Source organism: Misgurnus anguillicaudatus, chromosome 22 (genome assembly GCF_027580225.2).
Source record: "Misgurnus anguillicaudatus chromosome 22, ASM2758022v2, whole genome shotgun sequence".
Classification (NCBI taxonomy): domain Eukaryota; kingdom Metazoa; phylum Chordata; class Actinopteri; order Cypriniformes; family Cobitidae; genus Misgurnus; species Misgurnus anguillicaudatus.
In genome coordinates this window covers 317880-340766 of record NC_073358.2, presented here as the reverse complement: position 1 = coordinate 340766, position 22887 = coordinate 317880, and the positions used below count along the sequence as shown (strand labels likewise).

The 22887-nt window shown below is 37.6% G+C and overlaps 1 protein-coding gene and 1 long non-coding RNA gene across 2 annotated transcripts in view; one reads left to right on the top strand and one right to left on the bottom strand.

The window, feature by feature from the left end:
* The window catches only part of LOC129440754 (uncharacterized), a 63490-nt gene that overhangs the window by 31692 nt on the left and 8911 nt on the right, over positions 1 to 22887 (top strand). The window lies entirely within an intron of this gene.
* Positions 13941 to 21397, bottom strand: tbx3a (T-box transcription factor 3a). The gene is made up of 7 exons (XM_055200244.2): positions 19953 to 21397; positions 18865 to 19132; positions 18428 to 18574; positions 17786 to 17862; positions 17450 to 17607; positions 16311 to 16924; positions 13941 to 15668 (listed from the first exon to the last, which is right to left on the bottom strand). The coding sequence occupies exons 1-7, from the start codon at positions 20342 to 20344 to the stop codon at positions 15243 to 15245; spliced, it is 2082 nt and encodes a 693-aa protein (XP_055056219.1). The 5' UTR covers positions 20345 to 21397; the 3' UTR covers positions 13941 to 15242.

Sequence of the window (22887 nt, the reverse complement as noted above, 5' to 3'; positions counted from 1 at the left end):
TTTTATTTATTGTTTTCTCATTAGTTTTTTGTTTTTTAAACCAATTCGCTTGGGTTTAGGTTTTGATTTCAGATTTGTTTAAGCAGGTTATTTAATATACAGGTTTCTCTGTTTTTGTGTATATTTAAGCCATGGTCGCTTAGAGTTGGGTTTGGGTTAGGATGTCATTTTTATTTAACAAAAAGTTGTTCTAACCCTAAACCCAAGCGACAATGGTAAAAAAACAGAAAACAAATGAGAAAACAATAAATAAAACGACACGAAATGATTCGCCATATAAGTGAATGGGAAGGACTGGCGTATCATATGCACACAAAAGCGGAATTTGGCGTATCTATTGCACGATAATCACACTGCGTGTTATTTGTACGCTTTTTGGTGAGAATGGGTTCATCATATGGACACGCGTGTCTCTCTTTCAGAATGTTATCAGTGCGACATACTATCTTATACTATTTCTGAACTTGGGTGGCTGTTTCACGCTGTTTAGATTTGTAATTGCTAAAGCGGTAAATGAAATCAACAGGCAAATGACACCACAGCGCGTCTGCATAATACACGTGACAAAAATATCGCTCGCATTTAAAAATCAAGGAAACGCGCGACGTGATGTTGCTTTGTGCAAGATTCATAGTCGGGTTAAAATCCGCCTTTCAAGAAGTTGCCCCAAAGAGATGCGCGCGGACTCGATGCATGTTGTTCTCATGAGTCTGATATGAAGCTATGCAGAAAATAAACCTGCATGCGTTACTCAAACACATGACAATGGACCTCAGAATTTAAGTAGCACAACCTCTATCCCCACCAGAATAGACAATCTTTTGTGCCATTCACCATGATCATTCATCTTTATAGGTTCAGGTAAATGGGTAATTGTCCATTTCACAGTAAAATCAAAATGTATTACACTGCAAATACCTTAAAACAATAATTTAACAAAAATACACACAGAAAATCATGCATGTACAACAACAGCATAAAAGTGCTAATTTACTGTCTTAATATAGTATGGGTGTGTGACAATATAGTTTGTTTCTATTTATAAAACAGTTCCAGTCCTTGATTCTGATTGGTCAATAGTTGTACTTTACTCCACTTTGCGTTGTGCATAATACGAAAAGGCAGCCTCTCGTACCATATTGCTTATTTAAATACCTTTTTAAAAATAAAAAATACTTTTATAATAAGATGGATTGAAATTTGTGATTGGACTAAGTACTATACATTTAATTATGTTCGTTAATATATCTTCAAATTTCAGTGGATTTATAAAACACAATTCCTTCAGTTATTTAATGTTAAGCGAAGCACAGGCATGATTTAACCTGACCCGCACAACGACACAGGCGAAGCACATGCATGATTTAACCTGACCCACACAATGACACAGGCGAAGCACAGGCATGATTGAACCTGACCCGCACAACGACGCGGGTGAAGCACAGGCATGATTTAACCTGACCCGCACAACGACACAATTGAAGCACAGGCATGATTTAACCTGACCCGCACAACAACACAATTGAAGCACAGGCATAATTGAACCCGACCCGCACAACGACACGGGTGAAGCACAGGCATGATTTAACCTAATCCGCACAACGACACAATTGAAGCACAGGCATGATTTAACCTAATCCGCACAACGACACAATTGAAGCACAGGCATGATTTAACCCGACCCGCACAACGACACGGGTGAAGCACAGGCATGATTTAACCTAATCGGCACAACGACACAATTGAAGCACAGGCATGATTTAACCTAATCCACACAACGACACAATTGAAGCACAGGCATGATTGAACCCGACCCGCACAACGACACGGGTGAAGCACAGGCATGATTTAACCTAATCCGCACAACGACACAATTGAAGCACAGGCATGATTTAACCTGACCAGCACAACGACACAGGCGAAGCACAGGCATGATTTAACCTGACCCGCACAATGACACAGGCGAAGCACAGGCATGATTTAACCTGACCCGCACAACGACACGGGTGAAGCACAGGCATGATTTAACCTAATCCGCACAACGACACAATTGAAGCACAGGCATGATTTAACCTAATCCACACAACGACACAATTGAAGCACAGGCATGATTGAACCCGACCCGCACAACGACACGGGTGAAGCACAGGCATGATTTAACCTGACCCACACAACGACACAATTGAAGCACAGGCATGATTTAACCTGACCCGCACAACGACACAATAGAAGCACAGGCATGATTTAACCTAACCCACACAAAGACACAAGAGAAGCACAGGCATGATTTAACCTGACCCGCACAATGCCACAGGTGAAGCACAGGCATGATTTAACCTGACCTGCACAATGCCACAGGCGAAGCACAGGCATGATTTAACCTAACCCGCACAATGCCACAGGCGAAGCACAGGCATGATTTAACCTGACCCACACAACGACACAATTGAAGCACAGGCATGATTTAACCTGACCCGCACAACGACACAATTGAAGCACAGGCATGATTTAACCTGACCCACACAACGACACAATTGAAGCACAGGCATGATTTAACCTGACCCGCACAACGACACAGGTGAAGCACAGGCATGATTTAACCTGACCCACACAACGGCACAGGTGAAGCACAGGCATGATTTAACCTGACCAGCACAACGACACAGGCGAAGCACAGGCATGATTTAACCTGACCCGCACAACGACACAATTGAAGCACAGGCATGATTTAACCTGACCCGCACAACGACACAGGTGAAGCACAGGCATGATTTAACCTGACCCACACAACGGCACAGGTGAAGCACAGGCATGATTTAACCTGACCCGCACAACGACACAGGCGAAGCACAGGCATGATTTAACCTGACCCGCACAACGACACAATTGAAGCACAGGCATGATTTAACCTGACCCGCACAACGACACAGGTGTAGCACCGGCATGATATAACCTGACCCACACAACGGCACAGGCGATGCACAGAATTCATTAGGTGACACCCATTGGAACACAGACATGACATAGTGGTCAGATATTTCCTATTACCAGTTAGAATCAGGTTCATAATGAAATGAAATTATAAATATATTTTTCATAGTATAATTTTAATTTTTAAGCCTAAGATCCTTAGCCTCGTCTCTACATTTGATCTATAGTTGATCTTTCTCTAAATTACCTTTTTGCAGCTACTTTCCTGAGCTATCATTTTTAAACCAAAATGCTTCAAAGAGTCTGTGAGTTGCCTGCAAAAGCACATTCTATTAATAGCCTTAATTTTAATATTTATGTATTACATATTTTTTATTAGCTTGGCTTATTTTATGTATGTTTACAATTTAAACAAAATCTAGGCACTAATGTAACATTTCCATTCTTCACTTCTCAGCAGATCCTAATCGTCCAATGCAAATGAATGATCACTCCTAATGAAAAGCATTACACAAAATTATTGAAAATTTGTAAGGACTGTAAGGATTCTTTACAATACATTAATATGACGATCAGCAAATGTTGTAAATGAAGATGATACAGTGTCATACAATGGAAAGTTAAAAAATTAAACGGGGTCACCGGCTGTAGGATTTTTAGAAACATACAAAAAAGTAGCAGAAGTAAGATAATATAGTGATGATCATAGTGCATTTTATGCTCACACAATACAATGACACTTAAGAACTGTATATAAGCCTTATGACAAATCTACACTTTATGTGCCACAAAAGGGATTCATAATAGACATTTAAAATCATATATAAAATCTATGATTATTTTTTACAGGCTATTAAAGATGTTTAGTGCGGACAAAGCATTTGACAAATGTAATATAAATATTGGGCTTGATTAAATGGGTTTTCTAAATGGATTAATCAATGTAATCTGTTTTGTAATCACACACTTTTAAGTTGATCCGAAAACATACATTTTGCCAGAAATCATTGGTTTATAAAGTTCTTTCTCATTTAAAAACTTTCTGCCACTTCCATCTGTAATTCATTGACAATGCCTTTATGTTGTTACTGTGAGCGTGCGTTAACTCTGGGTTACTTGTTACGGGTTGACTGAACTCTTAACTGTGTTTTGGAACCGACTTACCCAGAGTAGGGTTAATCAATCCAGAGTTCAATAAACCCCCGGATGCTGGAATGGTGTTAAATAAATAAACAAACAAACATCTGACACACATGATTCAACTCATCAGTTCATTAATAGAGACGTTGTGTCAGATGAGGGAGAAAAGGTGCTACGGCTTTCCTCAGGACAGTTTTAAGAAACGGTTCAGGCTCGCTCATAAAATCATTGGCGTCACCTACTGGTGTAATGATGTGAAACATGCAACAAAAAACTGAATGAATCATATAACACTTAAAGAGTTCACACTTACAAATAAGTCAGATAGAATTAATGATATGCGTATTTGGCGTGCTGTCCGAGGAGAGGGCTCTGAGCTCGGTATTTGGCCCGAGCCCGAAGCACTCCCCCACAAGGAGAGGGCTCCGGGGTCTGTATTAGGCCCGAACCCAGAACACCCCCCCGTATTCAGGTTAGGAAGTAACCAAGTAAGTGTGAGGAGACGGGGTGGTGGAGGGATGCTAAGAAATATCGAAGAACGTAGGTGAGTTGGCTGCATGTTTATATATGCTTCCACTGATGCCGATCAGGTGGATGCCTGATAGCTGATTGTTGACAGCTGGTCGTAATTACTAGATCGATTGGCAGATTATTTGAACGTGCTCCTCTCTAACTTTGTTAATAAAACATCATATATCCTATAAATTCAAGCAACATTAGAAATTGGAGAGAAACAGACCAAAGTAGGGAGGCCATGTTAGATATCTACGTTTGTAATGATCAAAATTCTGTGTAAAAAAAATTATTTTATTGATTAATTTGTTTTTTAATACCATAATATTTATAATATTATTATTATATTCATTATTATCAGGTAACGTTTGATCTCCCTGCTGATAGTGGGCGCTGCTTGTTATAGAGATCCATACCTACCTGTATTATGTGGTTTAACATGAAGATTATTGAAAAATAAAGTGAAACATAATTGAGATAACGATCCACCATAATTACAATCAACAGCACACATTCACATAATAACACTGCAAAAACTCGTGTCTTGCTGTGAGGCAACAGTGCCACCTTCAATAATGAAGTATAGCCGCTACTCGTTCACTGACGTTCAACACTGCAGCGCAAAATGTTTTTAAAGTGTCTGAATCCACTCACTTGTTTTCATTTACTTCTTTAAGTAAACTATAGTAGTGGACTAATGTAGGGAAATGTGAATGAGGGTTTATTTCACACACAGTGTTGCACTTTAAAAACTGCCTTTAAAGGTTTCTGTTTCCTGGACCCCAAAACACCACGAACAGACAAACCGCATTAAAACTTTACTGTTGACTGCTGAAATTGTTGTTGTGTAAATGGCTCCCAGTTACTTATTAACTTTAAAGTTTTTTACCTAATGGGTAGATCATTTTAGGTAGTCAAGTAAAATGAGGAATTTGTAAAGAGTTTCAATGCAGGATGTAAATCAACATGTCACTTTACCCCCCCCCCCCTTCTCTAGTAAACCTTATTACCTTTACACTAGTGTCCTCTAGTGGCTCTAACACAAAACACCACATCTCTCACTGAAACACGTTTACTACAGTAAGTACATCATCATTCTCTCTCTTACTACAGAAACATCATGACTTTTTATAACTTACAGTAATAATAATAAAATGTAAATAAGCAGGAAAAATGTGCAGGACATGGACATGCAATGAAGGACAAGAGGTGGAGGTGGAGAAGATATGCTGGATGAAGGTAGGTGGATGTTTATTTACTTGAATTAATGATTGACAGATCAAGTTCAGGTGTGTTCGTAAATCAACCAACCAATCAATCAATGTTTATTTATAGAAGAACACATTTAAAACTAAAGCAACCAATGTTGACCAAAGTGTTTTACAAAGCATCAAAATAAATAAAACAAGAAGGAAATAAAAAACAATAAATAACCAACAGTACATAAAGGAAACCCATGATTAGATTCCAAGTGGAAAAGAGAGATGCATGCCTGTCCACACCTGCTGTTTTAATCTTTCATGTGTCTGTATCTGTCCTGATTAACTATAGGGCTTATTCGCAAACACCGGAAGTAGCTAACCGCGGCCATCTTGTTGACATGACATCTGTCCTGCCCCTAGCCGCACGTAGATTTGAGTTGAGGGGAACAGTAGCCGTAACTTATCCGGATATTTATAACTATATCGTTCATAAAGTATCCGCATACTACATACAAGCACTGAAGGGCCGTTCACATTATAACGATTACTATAAAGATAACTATATTAGGGTCCACATCACCAAACAATACGTTTATGCTAATTCGCTCACGGCACTCGCGCAAATCACTTGCCTTGCTTGTAATAAAAACTTTTGCAGATGTCCTCAACACGCTGCGTTTCGTGTAACTCTAAACAGTGAATCTAATAGTTTGTGTAATCTCTTACCTTTTGGCATAACAGTTAGTTAATGTAATAGATTAAAAAGCATTATGTAGTCAATTTTCACAGCAACTGGAGGTAATCTAATGTTATAGAGCTCAGCAATGAGCTTCACTGTCATTTTAAGTGCTCGTGCACTTGAAGTTCAAATAGATTTTAATGCTATCAATGGTTTATCCTTTATCAGGTGGGAAAAATCGCTCAGAAAGTGATCCCAATGATGTCGTTCATTGTATCTGTATCGTTATAGTTTTGGTGTGAGCTCCGCTATTTTCTTTAATAGAAAACGATTTTCAAAACTATATTTTTTATAGTTATCGTTATAATGTGAACGGCCCTTAATTCCTTACCTATCAATGCCAGACCTTTTATCTTCATATAGTTATTAATACTAATTTAATAACTGTCTCAATTGAAAAGCCGTGTATTACACCAAACACCATCACACGGTTGAAAAAAAATACATGGATAATACCATGGAAAATACCCACGCTGCCTCGCTTGTCAATTGACAGACTGACAGTTCTATGTCAACAACATGGCCGCCGCGAACATTGATGACGTAGATCGAATAACTCCTATAGCCTATACTTATTTAAAATAGTGGTACGGTACGGTTCGCTATTTTGGTACTACTTACAATGGAAACAGACAGAACTTCATACTGTACCGTACTGTACCGGCTGGTGGAAACGAGGCATTTGAGGGGATGGTCTATGAAAGTAAATCAGTAGCAAAACTTTAGAGCTTGTACATTTTTATTTGAGAAATTGCTAAATAAATATTTGTACACTTGTACATTAATATTTATACTCGCTGTCCCAATGTGAAAACTCGCAAAATCTGAAGTTGAATGTTGAGATTTGCACTCGTGTACAGTTATCACAAACTTGTGTTGTGATTTTAAAGTTGCAGACAAAATGTCACAAATGTGTAAACTAGCACTCACAAAAACAATTAAGCTGTACAAACACAAATAGGCAAATACAACCTCTCAAATCTGTCACTGAACTTTCAAACCTTAGCTTTTTGACTTTTGCTACTCTTTTTGCGATATTCCCGTTTCAAAACCAACTTGTAAACTCAAAGTGTAAAAGAGTGGTCGGGGTTTGATGACGTCACTCAAAAGAAAAGAAGAGATCCGAGTCGAGATCTGTTTGTACTTTAAGCTGCTTTCAAATAGGATGCGCACATTATAGCACACTGAGTTTTATTATGAGTAAGGGAGCCATAAGATTAATGTACAAACACTGCTTTCCTTTTATGCAGTCTAACAGTGACTGTAATGAATGTTTATTGTTGTGCTTTAAGAGAAGATACATTTAAATCATTAAGTTCAGATTATCTATCAGCTTTATTGTATTTTTAATATCACAGTAAATTTCCTGAATCTCAATCAGTATTGAAGCTCAATTAGTTTAGATAGATCAGTGTTTCCTGTACCCCCTCCCAAAATGTTTTAGAAGTCTCCTCTATATTAAATTCATCAGCTTGTTAATTAAAAAAAAACATTTCAAACATTTCGAGTTGAATCAGGTGTTTTATTTAGGGAGACATGTTAAACGCTGGGGACTGAAGTTGAGAAACACTGAGATAGAGGATTTGTTTCTCTACTCAGCTCTTTGTATTTCAGGGCTTTATAATATGAGTGAGGCTTACTGAGGTTTAGATGTTTCTAGAATTTGATTGCCTGTTTTTATACTTTTATTATTAGTGGATATTTTCCTAACTTGGCTCTTCATGCATTATTTGTTGTGTGCCCTGTGCACTTGAAGTATGTTTTTACAAAGATCTGTCTGCAGGATCTTAACCGGATGTTTTTCCCAAATCTTGTTTTGGATTTGTTATTGGACCCCACACCTCACTGCCATACACTCTAAAAACAAACGGTGTTATATAGCACCAAAAGTGGTTCTTTGCTTGTAATCATAGAACCGTTTTAAGTGCCATATAGCACCGGTGTAGCACCTGTGTAGAACCATAGCACCGCATATGGTTCTACATAGCACTATTTGGTTCTACACAGGTGCTTCACTGGTGCTTCACCGGTGCTATATGGCACTTAAAACGGTTCTTCTATGATTATGAGCAAAGAACCACTTTTGGTGCTATATAACACCGTTTGTTGTTAGAGTGTAGAGGACAATTGCTTCAATCACTGATTCTAAGATTTTAAGCCAAATTCTGACAGGGATCTCTATTGGACATTGATGCTTTATGGCATAAAACATCCTACGTCTTTATCTCTCAGATAAGGCATGGGTTAAAGTTTCCTGTAGGTGTGATTTTTAAACCTATATAGGTAATTGTAGATCATAATTTGATTTTGTTCAGGTTGACTGTCAGTGTTTAGTGTTTTTAAAAGTAGAGCGTAAATGAAGAGCATCAAAACAGGCTCAATGATTATCACTTTTTATACACCAGTTCTTTCTGGTTCTCAAATCTGATTGGCTAAGAGGCGTGCAATATTCTACTGATAACGGCACAGTAACCGCTTCACCTTACGTATCATTCCGCCACCTAGTGAATGGAGGTCCTCTAAACAGGCTCATCTCTGAATGAAAAAAAAACACCCACACACGGACACACACAAACGCGCTGGTTTGAATCACTCTCCGTGTGTCTCATTAGTTCACTAGCTCATAAATCAGTCTGTGAATCCCCAATCGGAAGTTATTATTCCGTCAAAGATCAGCGCTCTTGGATGTTACGTTAAACTTAATGGGATTAATGTCTTGTCACATCGTGTGGACACTTGGAAAGAGGATTGTAAACACTATATGTCTTATCAGAACACGAAAACACCGTGGAACTGCAGGTAAGCACCGCAGCTTTTAAATGTGGACATTGATCATTTATTTTATCGTGACGTGACTATTAAAACATGTTATGAGATATCACCACTGGTATATTTATAAGCAGCATGCAAAAACATCTCTCTGACACTTATAAAAAACAGTTTTATATAGTACTGACAAGAACGAAGTCTAATAATAATCGAGTGCTCGTATTGCGTTAGATGAAATGGTAAACCAATAGTAACATTATAGAAGTATCGTTTTATTAACTTTTACCTCGCGCCAAAACAATAACAACACAAAAGACACTAAATATGAATAAGAAAACAAGTAATAGTTTCATCATGACACCAAATACTGCTGATTTGATCTATTTTTTGCCATCAGGCCAACATGAGAGCCAGGGTATCTCTGTCAGAGATGTAGCCCAGAGAGGGCGGTGGTCAGTGGGGCGAGTGAACACTGACGTCCGCTCATGCTTTGGTTCTCATGCGTACCGAATCTCACTAAGCAAACGTTCAAACAAGCGCTATCTTTACTAATCGACTCTAGATTTAAATATAATACATATACATTCTCAACTGAACTAATCTTAAAACTACACTTTGTGACCAAGAAACGGTAATATAAAGAAACGGCTTTTCCGTCCATTGAGTTGTTATGAGCTTCAAAGCAGCCGAAAGTGTTTCCTGTCATTCTGGCCGCCCTCAAATCCGTGACGGAAGAAGTAGTTCTCAAACAAAGAGGCTTTTAAAATAACTCCGTTGTTGTTTTCTAGTTTTCGTTTTTCAAACGTGTGCCGTCGAACTGTTGTATAAAAGCAATATCGCTCTCAGAGTCGTGTGATATAGCTCAATATCATCACGGCTGTGATTGCCTCCGGCACTCGTGCCTCTGGCCTAATCACAGCCGTGATGATATAGAGCTATATCACACTCCTACTCGAGCGATATTGCTTAAATAACACACGTCTACTGACCTGTCTGTCATATAGAGGAGAGCAAGGCACAAAGTAACGCATTTTGTCTTTGGCTATCATTCAAACATATTTAAGTTAGATGAATCATTATTTTACACAATCACCACACACATCTGTGCTAGAAATGAACACTTAAAGTTTGTCTGTGTAATCTACAGTTATCGTACAATTAGACTGAAAGTGAGAGGAGTGCAAACGATACCCCATAGGTGCGGTTCATTGTAACAAACAGACGGTTTGTTGTTACACCTGATAGAAAATTTAGTTTAAACACAAATAATTCAATCAAATTCTGTCTATATACTAAAGGTGGATATTGTTTATATATCTGACTATAATAGATAGATATCCACACATTCATCCATCCATCATCCTTCATCTAATCATCCTTGTATTATGTATCAATGCATAAAAAATCATAATATTGAGTTATTTTCCCGTGATATTGTATTAACAGTTATCATTTTGATGAATATTATTTACATTGTTTTCATTTCACTATCATTGTATACCTGAGGCTTCATTATAACACTGTGTGACAACTAACCCCGCTGTGTAAAAATTTTTTCGATCCCAGCTCAGTCAGTAGGAGTTGATGACATGTTTCTAAATGCTGTTGAGACAGTGATTAAAATAATATAAGGTTGGATTTGGAGACTTACACACGCAACTCAGAAATAAAAAACATAAGATGAAGAAATTTACTTTCATGTCTCCAAAACACTCTTTGTTCAATATCTTCACCAAAACACATTAAAACTTTATACAAATTCACAGGAGATCTTCTGACAGTAAGAGAAAAAGCAAAGATTGATCAGCCCTGTATGTTAAGTAGCCGTGTTACAATTAACCCCGTATTCGTTTGTGTCCTGCTTACCCCTATTGATGTTTCCTTTTTATGATTCCTATTATTAAAACATAATAATGTATGTCTTTAATTTATACACACTTTAAACTGCTCGTTTAAGTATGATGAGCACTGACTTTAGTAGTTTCTAAACTAGTTTGAGTAAAGAGAAATTCTTCATGCAAACAGAAGGGGGAACTAGTTAACCAAAACAAAGAACATTGCTGACTGATGATCATACAACAGATACTTCAGCTGGTGGGGGTGGGTTGTTTATTTAGTATGGCCTCTACTAAGTAAATCCTTAATTTAGGTTTGCAGCATCGTTATCGATTATGTTGTTGTTTATATTATTTATTTAGGTTTAGATCTTCGTCTAATATTTATTGCTAGAAAATAAGTTAATTGAACAGATAAGGTTTTTACACTTTACTTGGTAAGAAATAGCGACAGAATATCTTTAGTAAAGCTGCAACCCTCATAAAAGAAGAATATGATATAAAAGTTTATTTACTACATGTGGCCTCATGAGATCAACGTGTGAAGCTTAAGCATCAGTGTTGAGGTCTTGTCTTTGTAAATGAAAGCAGCAGTTGTAGTTTTCGTCTGTGACAGTTCTGTGTCTTTGATCAGATGAGAGAAATACACGTTTGAGCTTTAAGGAGTTTAGCCGTGAGCAGAGGCGGAGATGATGTCACGTGTTTCTCTCGTGACGAGTGATATGAAGGTGAGTCGCTCTGTATGTGAACTTATGTAACAACTCAATGTTAATCACTTGCTATGGCTATTGAACGTAAAGTGTGTGTTTGTGCGGTTTAGCAGCCATTTATAGAGCAGCTATTACCTGTTCCCACATCTGGGTGTAGTCTGAATGGCAAAAAAACACCCACATCATGCGCAAGTGCACATAAACAAAATCATTATTGTGTAACAAGTTAATTATGGTGCAAACTTGATTTATTGGATTTAGCATACTTTTGTATACTTATCAATTATTAAAAAAAGAAATGTAGAGCTAATAACAAAGCACTAATGTGCATATATTTTGTTTTTATTTGAAACTTCTGTTACAAATATGTTTCGCTGGGATAGCAAGAAACATAACTTAATTACTTCTTTCTTTAGATTGATGCATATTTTAAATCAAGAATACAATGTAAAAGCGCGTTTTAGATGATGTGTTTTGGGATTAACCACTGGGTGGCGCTATAATACTACTGAACAGCTCACGATTGTGCGTGTGCGCGTGCGTGTACATGTTTATAAATCCCAGCGGGGACTTCAACCTGAATGCACACCAACCTATGGGGAATAAACTGAGGTCCTCACGTGTAAACGAGCTTATAAATCGTACAGAATGATATTAAAACTCGGTAACTCCTAGTGTAGTGCATCATATCCCCTAAGATAATTAACCATGATTTTTGGGGTTATTTTTTTTTGGTGTATTGATGACTATTAGCAAAACCATGGTTTTACTAGAGTAACCATTTTAGTGGTAAGGATGGTTTTAGGTTTATGTTTATAGGGGTTGGGTCAGAGGAAAAGGCTACAGTGTCCAATATTAAAACCATTGCATCTATAAAATTTCCCTATGGTGATAAGACGACGTGCGTGCGTGTGTGTGTGTGTGAGTGAATTTATCATAATTCATTATTTCCCCTCACAAATTAGCGTAACAGTCATTTCAATAAAAAAAAATCATTTTGATTTTATATTTTAGCATCTACAGACAATCATTGCTAGAATTTGCAAAATTATTCTTGGTATGTTATTAACTGCTTGAAGCTTAAGGTCTCACCCAGAGATCCTGTATCGTTTAAAGACATTTCCCATCTATTCTTGCCTCTTATTGCCCGTTTTTGAAAAGCGTTTTGTTAAATACTAGTTTAGATTCGTTGCTTGAATTTCAGAAAATGCTTTTGAAATGCACAATATGCTGGCATTTTTGTCTGTACAACGTTTCTCAACATTTAAACAAACCGATTTCAGAAGTTTTTACAATCTTGAGAAACATTTCAGTCAAGTGACCCCAAACTTTTGATCGGTAATGTGCATATGGTGCAATACTTTATCAATATTGTTTGCTGTAAATGGTAAACAACATTTGCATAGACCACTTACGTAACATTGGTTAGAAGTTTTGATTATGTGTTGTTAGTATGATTTTAAGTGACACTTTGCACTTTGACGTGTACTTTGCCTGTGACCGCTGGGTGGCGACATGTTTGACTTTATCATAGATCTCATGACGCCCCTTCGCCGCCGGGTAATAAACTCGACTCTGATAAAGAAGGCGCCAGGTGAGCAATAGAAAGACCGATTGTGATAGTTTGCGTGGTGTTTACCACCGTTCTCCAGCGCCAATGTCGTTACTTATTAACCGTACTTTATACAAATAAAGATAATACTCCTGATAAACTCTGACTCGAGGCGCAATAGAGTGGCAATCAAGTTATTTTACATTCTTGCAGGTTCAAATCGGTCCACAGGAAAATGTATGACGAGCCTCGTTAACGCTTCTCAAGGCCCATATGATTAGGAAAGGTTTCCAGCTGGCAAGTCTTGATTTGCTAATATACTTTCACTTTCGAAGTCTTATAAAGTTCTTGAACATTTAAAAAGTATTTTATAATGACAAGGAAAATAGAGTTACTTCAGCTATTACGACACAATGGGTTAAATCAATAGGTTAAAAATATGAAACACTTGATTTAAATCTTACATTCGTTAACGCAAAAAAAGTAATAAATATAATACATTTTAAGAAATGCAATGAACTAAAACTTAAATGCAGTCAACAGCGTGAGGACATAAACGGCAAAGTCTTTATTTTGAGACGCTTTTGGGGCGTTTTTTATTTTTGGCAGTTTAGGCTCATGGGTCACAAAAAATGTAAATTGAAACACACACTTTGAATAAAGCATTTTAATTGCTGTGAAAGAAAATTGTCATTATATTTAGGCCATTGGTGCCTTTAATGTGCTGGATTAAAACACACAAGAGTTAACGAAAGATGGCACATGATGACAGAGTCCGCTAGAAAATCCAGCACTGTGTGGGTGTTACGGGTGCAATCCAGAGACAAGAGGACATTAATGAAAATGTAATAAACAAGGACAATAGCTCACAACGCGCACACGCACACGCACACGCACACGCACACACACACACACACACACACACACACACACACACACACACACACACACACACACACACAGTATATCCACAATAAATTAAGTTTAGCTCCCTCAAACACACAACCAAAGAAACTTATTTATATTTACAAGCAATATTCCTATGAAATATTTACATAAATATGTTATTTATATTTATTTATGTCATTATTTACATTTCTGTTAACTATGACCCATTTATTCATGTGATCCCTTTCCTAATTGTCTCAAATAAATCTCTTAAGGTGATAATTTTCGTACCGCGCCTGGTTCCCTATAATCAAATGATTAATCCACTAATTAATTCACTATTGCGGGCAACTTGGAACGGAGATCAAGATGTTTGCATTTTGCAATTTATAAAACTATATCAACTACTCTGCGTTTCGAGGTGAAAGGAATCATCTAGGCAACTCAAATGTAAAAAAAAAAACTCGGTCACATTTAATGTTGCCTACAGTTTACTGGCTGATTAAGCGGTTTGAATAACTCGGCCTTAAAGAGTAAACCAGCCGTAATGCTCTAGTCTGATCTTGGTCATGCATAGGCCTAGACGCTTCCAGTTAATTTAATTTCTTAATATTAATTTTAAACACTTCGGCGTTTCTCGATAAAGACATAACAAATCACCATTGAAAGCATATGAAGTTAAATCAGTTACCCTTGGGCATAGGCTAATATAAAGGAGCGCAGCAGCCTTAATCAGTATCTGACATCCTTGCCAAACTGTTCAATACTTCTATGGTATTCAAAGATTTGGAAAATATTCAAAGATACTCTTTTCATTTAACAGAAGAGAAACATACATGTTGTGTTTATTTTTGTATTTCCAAAGTGCATTTAAGACTAAACTCTTTTTTTCGATGTAGGTCCGTACTGTAAACTTTATTCTTCGTACGCAATCTGTATTAATGTCTTCATCATTCGCTCACTTCACGGAGACACGCTGCGTGGCCTGTCCTGTGTGGCCTCGAGTCCACTGACCAGGCGCTGGATGCTCTGTAACTCGCTGCTGGAGTCTTTCTCAATGCAGGTTTTCGGTGACAGTGATACCGAACCCGACGAGCGGCTGGTGACCTCACAGTCAAGGACAGCGGAACCGGGACTCGCGGCCGTTCTGTCTCCCTTCAAATCGACGGCACCGGTCGCCATGGGTGGGATCGCCGTTGTGAGCAAAGTGCTGTCCGGGATGTTCGGTAAAGTGTACGGGCTGTACCTTAACCGAGGCCGCACCGCGTTTAGAAAAGGATGGCGGTGGACTGAAGAGGAGGCGGCGGCGGCGGAGGAAGCAGCTGCCGCGGCGGCCATATATGTATAAGGATAAGAGAAGAGACCTCCGAACGGAGACACAGCCAAACCCTAGAGAGAGAAAGAGAGTTTTTCAAAACCATATCAAAGCCTTCCTGTGGTTTTATTTACAAGCATATGTTTAATAATATTATATCCGAATAACTGAAACAGATTGACAGTTTTTATCTGCTTAAACCGAATTTTATTATTAAGAAAACGTGCAAAATGGAATCAATTAACACTTAAATTAATATGCCAATGGCATTAGGAATAAGTTAAATTACATAGCCTAAAAAATATGCAATCGTAATGTACACACTATAGTCACGTTCCTTTATTCAAATGAGTAAATTGTCTCCTTTGTTATTTTCCCGTTGAAACAAGAGATTATTTAAGCGATCAAATTAGCCTGTATAATATCTTTCACTACGTCATTGATTTTTTTTCTGCAGAAATTAATTGACTGCCTGTTACTGTGGACACACATCAATCAAGTTTTATTGCTCCTAATCAAGCGAGAGTTGTTTAGAGTTATATATTTGCTGACAGCGAATTTATAGACTGCAAAACGCTGCAAAATATAATGACACACCTTCATTTTATTTAATTGTTACTCCAGCATTACAGTGTCCAAAAAGAACATACAAGCGCAGGGCTTAATATACTCTCGAGGTCAAGGCGTTCGCTAGTAATTATGAAAAAAGGCTTTACCTGCGACGCCAGCACGTGTTGCTGCAGATGAAACGGCAGCGGCGGCCCGCTCAGGTTTTGTGTCGGTGATGCCATGCTGCTTGTGTCCAGTGAATTGACCCCACCGGAGGAAACGGCTGCCAGTATAGGGCCCATCCCAGCGGCCATGTTTGAGAAAGCGCCTCCCATATTGAACTGACTCGGGTGTAAGAGGAAAGGATGGGCACCACCCAAGTGATTGAAGAACTGTTGCCCGGCCATACCCGGAGGAAATCCGAAATTGTGTAAGTGGCTGTGATTTAAGTGCGTGGTGCCATCTGTTTGGACAGTCAATGGCATGTAATTTTCTTTGCTCACTGTCCGGCAGTCGTCTGTTTTAGCCTGGCCCCGGCCTGGACTTTTGAGCTCCTCACCAGACCGGGTGGTGCTGGATATGAGCGTTATAGGACTTGGGGCCCGAGATTTTTCAGCTCTGCGACCGATAGTCTCACTTTCCACAAATAGACTTTTGCTTAAACTCACATCAGGGTCCTTTGAGTCTTCGGTTGTGGTTGAAATTTTACTAGAATCCGGCCCGTCTTTCAAATTTCCGTCCTTTTCTTCGTCTTCACTGTCTTCATCACTGTCACAAAAATCTGCAAAAAGAAACAGCAAACAAACTGTTTTCAATAAAGTAGGCTACCGACACAATATATTAGCCTATTCAAATATTATTCAAACATTTTTTGTAAATTATTGTTAAAAACATTGCCAAATAAAACATTTGCTAAAATTATCGTAGATTTGAAAATGTGTTTAAAAGTCATATACAGTTTTGTTTAGCATTGTAATAATTTCCTGATGCACGTTGCACCTGATTAATTTGCATTCAATAGTTTAAGACGCATGTACAAAAACCGATTGATCTTCGAAAAATTAATGGACTATTCGATTGTTATGCTGTTACAAATATATAATAGACCATTCGATTGTAATGCTGTTACAAATATATAATAGACTATTCGATATGCAGTTACAAATATATAATTTAATATATTACTGAATATTAATATATGTGGCAAAACACAATATTGTGATCAGTGTAAAGAACATGAAACAAGTATTACTTAATGAATATGGCACTTATTCAAAAAGAAATTCTTAACTCTGACAACTCATACCTTTTAAATTGTTCTGGCCAGCAGTTGATACTGCAGGAGATGAAGCCTGTCGAAAACATTTAAAAGAAGCCTGTTCGCCAGACGAGTCGTCTGACGTCCCATGATCTTTTTTCTGCTGCTCGTCGTATGAACGCATGGACTGCAGGGCCAGTTGTTTCCTGATTTTAAAACGGATTTAAAATATAAATTACTGAGACATTCGAGAAAAATGTGTTTGCTAACAGGACAGCGTTTTCCGCAGTTTTTAATCTATATTTGTTTGGTTTTAATTTCAAAGCGTTGTTTAGCCTATAGGGTTGGAGCTACAGAGTAAAACGACAGTTTGTTTAGTTTTACCTTTTCTCACGCCTCCCATTTCCAGTGTCACGGAATCCTTTTGCAAATGGATTGTGATCAATTTTCAATTGTGTTATCTGTAAAAAGCAATTTTATATTTAAGCATGACATAAATCAGGGCTGTATGAATTATACCCCAAAATTTGAATACTGCTTCAAGGAATAATTGTTTACTAACCTAATGAAATATCTTCCAACCTATTTCTCGCCCCCCCCCCACACACACAATTGTTGAAACTTTTTTCATCTTCAGTACCTCCTCTAAAGCCCCCTCCCTCTTTTCATTCTTTCATAAACACACACACACACACATTTATAATTCCGTGCATACAATTTTTCAAATTGGCAGAATTGTTGGATCCTTTGATTAAATGTAAAGCAGATGTAAGTGAGAGAAATCAAAAGCGAATAATGTTTACATTAATTTTTTGATATACTTGTGTGTATGTTGCAGGCTTCATGATGATCTGTGATATATCTAAATCAATGGCAAATAATAATACTAAATAGAATTCTGATTCTTATAATAGCACTTAACGTTAATCTTCATTTCCTGTTAAAGTTTATGTAGACTAAAACCAGTGCAAGTATTTATAAAACAGTTGAGTCATTTTTCAACGCACAAAACTCGATAAGACCTACCTTGTCGTTCTGGTAGGCAGTGACAGCAATGAAATCTGTTTCAGGAAACACGTAGGTCCTGAACGTGCTATAGGGGAGTTTCAGAATGTCGTTGGCTCGCACAATGTGAAATCTTGGCTGGTATTTGTGCATGGAGTTTAGGATCGTCTGAAATACAATTAAGACTAACATTTAAAAAAAATATTCTCGACTTTCACAAAGGGTAAAATTATCCGTGTTTATGCGATACACTTTCTGCATATCTTTCTCTACTAACAAGTCGAGGCCTGTAACTTCGTTCTGTACCACTGAAGAAATTCAAATGATCGATCATCAACTCCATTTTAAGTATATAAACAATCGTGTTAGTTAAATTTTAGAACAATAGCGACTACAACTACCAGCAAAATTATGAATTATTATAATTTGAAGAAAAAAAAATCACAATTGACACTTACAAAACCATGCTTATCGGAGATGTTATTTGTCAGCTTAAGTTTGTGAAAGTTGACGACTTTAGACATCCATTGCTCGCCAGTGGCCGGACTGTCGGGGTGAATGTACATCCGTTTTGGCATTTCGGGGTCAGCCTTCCCTGCCACCATCCAGCGAGAGTTGTGAAATTTATACCTACAGTCGTCAGCCGCAACTATATCCATCAACAGAATATATTTGGCTTTCTTGTCCAAGCCCGTGCATCTGACTTTAAACGGAGGGAACATTCGTCTGCAAAAATTAACAGAGATAAATGAGCAGTTATATTTTACGTTTCACTACACAGTATATATACAAATTTAAGCTAAATTCTGTTCATTCTTTTAATGGATGTGTGGATTTTGCTCTATAGGGAAACAATAATTGCAGAATATAAAAAGTCATTGCATGCGGCCCAGTCTTACCCTAACTTATGCGGCCCAGTCTTACCCAAACTTGTGAAAATACTTAAAAACTAAACGCAGCACAATCATTTGAGAAAAAGTTCGCTTAATATAAAGCAGTGAAAATTATGGACATGTGTCCTTAACTACGGCGCTTTAATTTTGCACAATTAAATGTATTTTTTTCCACTAATAATGATGACTGATGCAAGTGTTATTAAACTTTATTAAAAATTAGCATATATTATAAACAAAATGACTCTTGGATATTTATTAATGACTATGTATTTATGTCACTAAGTATAGTACTTTAAATAAAATATTAACGTAGAGCTTTCAAATGTTTGCAAGACTAGTCGCCAACAGTGGATTTTTAAAGTTGGGTTACATTATGCGTGTTGTAAAAAATACATCAACATGCCAAGTGCCCAAATAAAGATAAAACATGCAATAAAAAGCAAGACGCGGGTTAGGCTGGATATCTCTGATAAGTCCCACATGAGCTTGTCTAAAGAAAACCGTGAGTCACTCAAATCAATAAATCAATCAATGAGTCAGATGTAACAGTTGATCACGAAGCTTCTAAAATGTCGTTTTTTTGTTTGACTTTGACTAAAATGACTCACGGCATTTAAATTCAGCAATTGCAGAATCATTTTACAGTTTACCTTCCTGATTTTGTGATGACCATTTCTGTGCCACGCTTGTGAAAAAGCTCCCATAGTTCCTTGGCTTCCAGGTGAACTTTCGGGTCGTCTTCAACTTCCTCCTCGGGCTCAAGTGTCTTCAGAGGCCGAAGATGCGCACTGGCGGCTTGGTGTCCCAGTGATGAAAAGTGAAGGCCGGTTTCTGCTGCGCCCATCAGCTGCTCCATTATTGGCTTACCCAGCGCTCCGGGCAGAGACAGGGAGCCGTTATGTGGCAATGCCAGTGCCGGGAAAAAAGGCGGCTGGTGACCCAGCATTGCACTCATTGCAAATTCTGGACCCCGGTGAGGTAAAAACGGATGATATGCCATACTGGATCCTTGAATAACTGGATCTCTCATCGGGAAGCTCATTCAAGTCCAGATAGCAGATGTGGTGGTGCGACTGAAGACGAGCGTCTGAATCAGCTAAATACTTGCACGGGTGAAAGCTTTCACAAAATCCAGCTTTGCTTTTCTCCAGTGTAAAAGCATCCGACGCCTCGACGTGTGAGTACCTCGATTCTTCTCTAACTGTATTCCAACAAATTATCTAAAAGAGAAAGGTTGAACCGGCTATCCATTTATCTTCGCTGCTGCAGTTTGCCCGTTGTGTCACGGCGCAAAGAAATTAAGAAAAAATGTAATATGAAAGTCGACCGAGTGTACTGTCTGCTTGCGGCGCTTTCTTTAGCTTTTTCTAAAAACATAGACATTCCAGTAAATGCGATCGCCCCGAGTCCTGCGAAATAAGATGTGTTGAAATATTTCGCTGGCTCAGAATAATTCCTCTGTCTTTACTTGTTGGAGGTATACACCTTCACGCGATCACTCGCACGCATGCACGCACACTTTCACGCGCACACACATCAGGACAGCAGGTCCAGCACAGAGAAATTCCCAGTGCTTCTGAACTCCATCGGCTTCAGCTCCGTGGATGTGTTACATGTTTCGAGCTCTAGGTCTCTGTTGATTGGCTCTTTGACGCTTTCGGACCAATTGTGTTGCTTTGTAGGCGTGGTTTTAACAGGTCGGGTGGAGGGGAAAGACTTCAGACTTATAAAAAGGTGTTTGAGAGCTCGATTGCTGCCGCGAAACGGCGCTGCGTTGCTCGCTGTTGTGTGAATATGTCAACATCATTAGGACGCGCAAATGTCGGGCTATGGGACCCAGAGAAGGCGAACCTGCACGTCTCGTGCGCACAGCGTCACTCTTGGCCTCTCTTCAATTCATACATAGAAGATCATATATCGTATATTTACCTGCCAAGGGAAATTATTATTTTTTAAACATTAACGGGTCGAAATAGTTGATGAAACGATGAAAGTCTTATTATTGCAAACGACAGATCTCTTGCAATGTCTATACTATAAAATATAAAAATGCTCCGGTCTGCCACGTGCTGTTCCAGGATTATAACATTGAATTTCAAAATTTTTAGAGTTTGGTGATTTCATGCTAAACATTAATAATAATAATAACGAATGAATTAAAATGACAACACATTGCAATTAAAACATCGGCTATTCAATGCGAAAATCTCTCTCTCTCTCTCTCTCTCTCTCTCTCTCTTTCTCTCGACATGAAATTGCTTATGACACTTAAACAGACATTACAAATTATTTTTCAGTGAAATTTTGTACTGAATGTGTGGTTATTGATCAAGACACCAAGACAATATCGAATAACGAGAATGGTGAAAGTATGTTTTTTTAACACTCGATTAAACTTTGTCGCGACAGGTTGGACAACACATCTGGAAATCTGTAGATTGTGTTTTTGCTTATTTCTTAATGTCTTGTGAAATTGTGTGGCGATAACTAAGCTCAACACAATGATCGTCGTATTTGTCCAAATAGCCCTAAATTAATTCACACGTAAACAACAGGGAGTCGTGCAAAGCAATTTATGTTATATTGTGATTAAATACTGACTTAATTATGACTTGATCTCTATTTGTCTATCTATCTATCTATCTATCTAATATGTATGTATGTATGTATATATGTATATGTATGTATATATATATATATATATATATATATATATATATATATATATATATATATATATATATATATATATATATATATATATATATATATATGAACAATATAGCAAACAATGCAGATAGTCATTAATTCTCGTTGTCTAAAGCAACGGGAAATAGATCCCGTAATGCAGTAAAATCACTAAATTAATGTTGGGTTTTAGTGGTTTAAATAAAAAAAGAAGATTGCACGAGGAGTGATAAATGTTTCGTTGTATGGTACTACTGCACAATGACAAATAAAATCTATCTATCTATCTATCTATCTATCTATCTATCTATCTATCTATCTATCTATCTATCTATCTATCTATCTATCTATCTATCTATCTATCTATCTATCTATCTATCTATCTAGTTACAGACGGGTCTGCTGGGCAGATTTGTAGGCCTACTAATAATTACGATTGGATTTTAAATGTTATAGTTAATTTGATGTTTGAGAGCAATTTGAGGCTCATAAGCGAAATTAGGATAATCAATGAATGTATATATATTTTCTTTGGCCTTATTAAGTACAGATGTTCTGTTGTAAGTTCTAGTATTTAACCGGACAATCGGCTCCGTGTAAATCGCTGATCCTCCGACTGTACTAGTTGTGTAGCAGTAAAATGTTTTGTTAACTAACCTAAAATGTTGTTTTTTATTAACATCTAAATGAATGTTTTTTTCCTGGCTACTATTATTTTTATTCGACATAATTAACCTGACGTGTGACCTGCAAATGTCATGTGTGTTAAATAAAGTAGAAATCAAAACAGGTAGAGTTGTTATTATTATTATTATGATTTAATATTTAAAGCGTTTTTTTATTTGGAGTGTGACATTATCTTCTCATTTTCTAGTTTTTTTTCTGTGTTTTTAAATT

What these genes read in the sequence shown, in the direction of transcription:
- tbx3a (XM_055200244.2), bottom strand. Translation starts at nt 20,344, where the DNA reads ATGAGCTTCCCGATGAGAGATCCAGTTATTCAAGGATCCAGTATGGCA. An exon ending in CTGCCTACCAGAACGACAAG is followed by an intron (nt 17,863 to 18,427) that starts GTAGGTCTTATC and finishes TGCTTTTTACAG; the next exon opens with ATAACACAATTGAAAATTGA. An exon ending in AATGGGAGGCGTGAGAAAAG is followed by an intron (nt 17,608 to 17,785) that starts GTAAAACTAAAC and finishes TTTTAAAATCAG; the next exon opens with GAAACAACTGGCCCTGCAGT.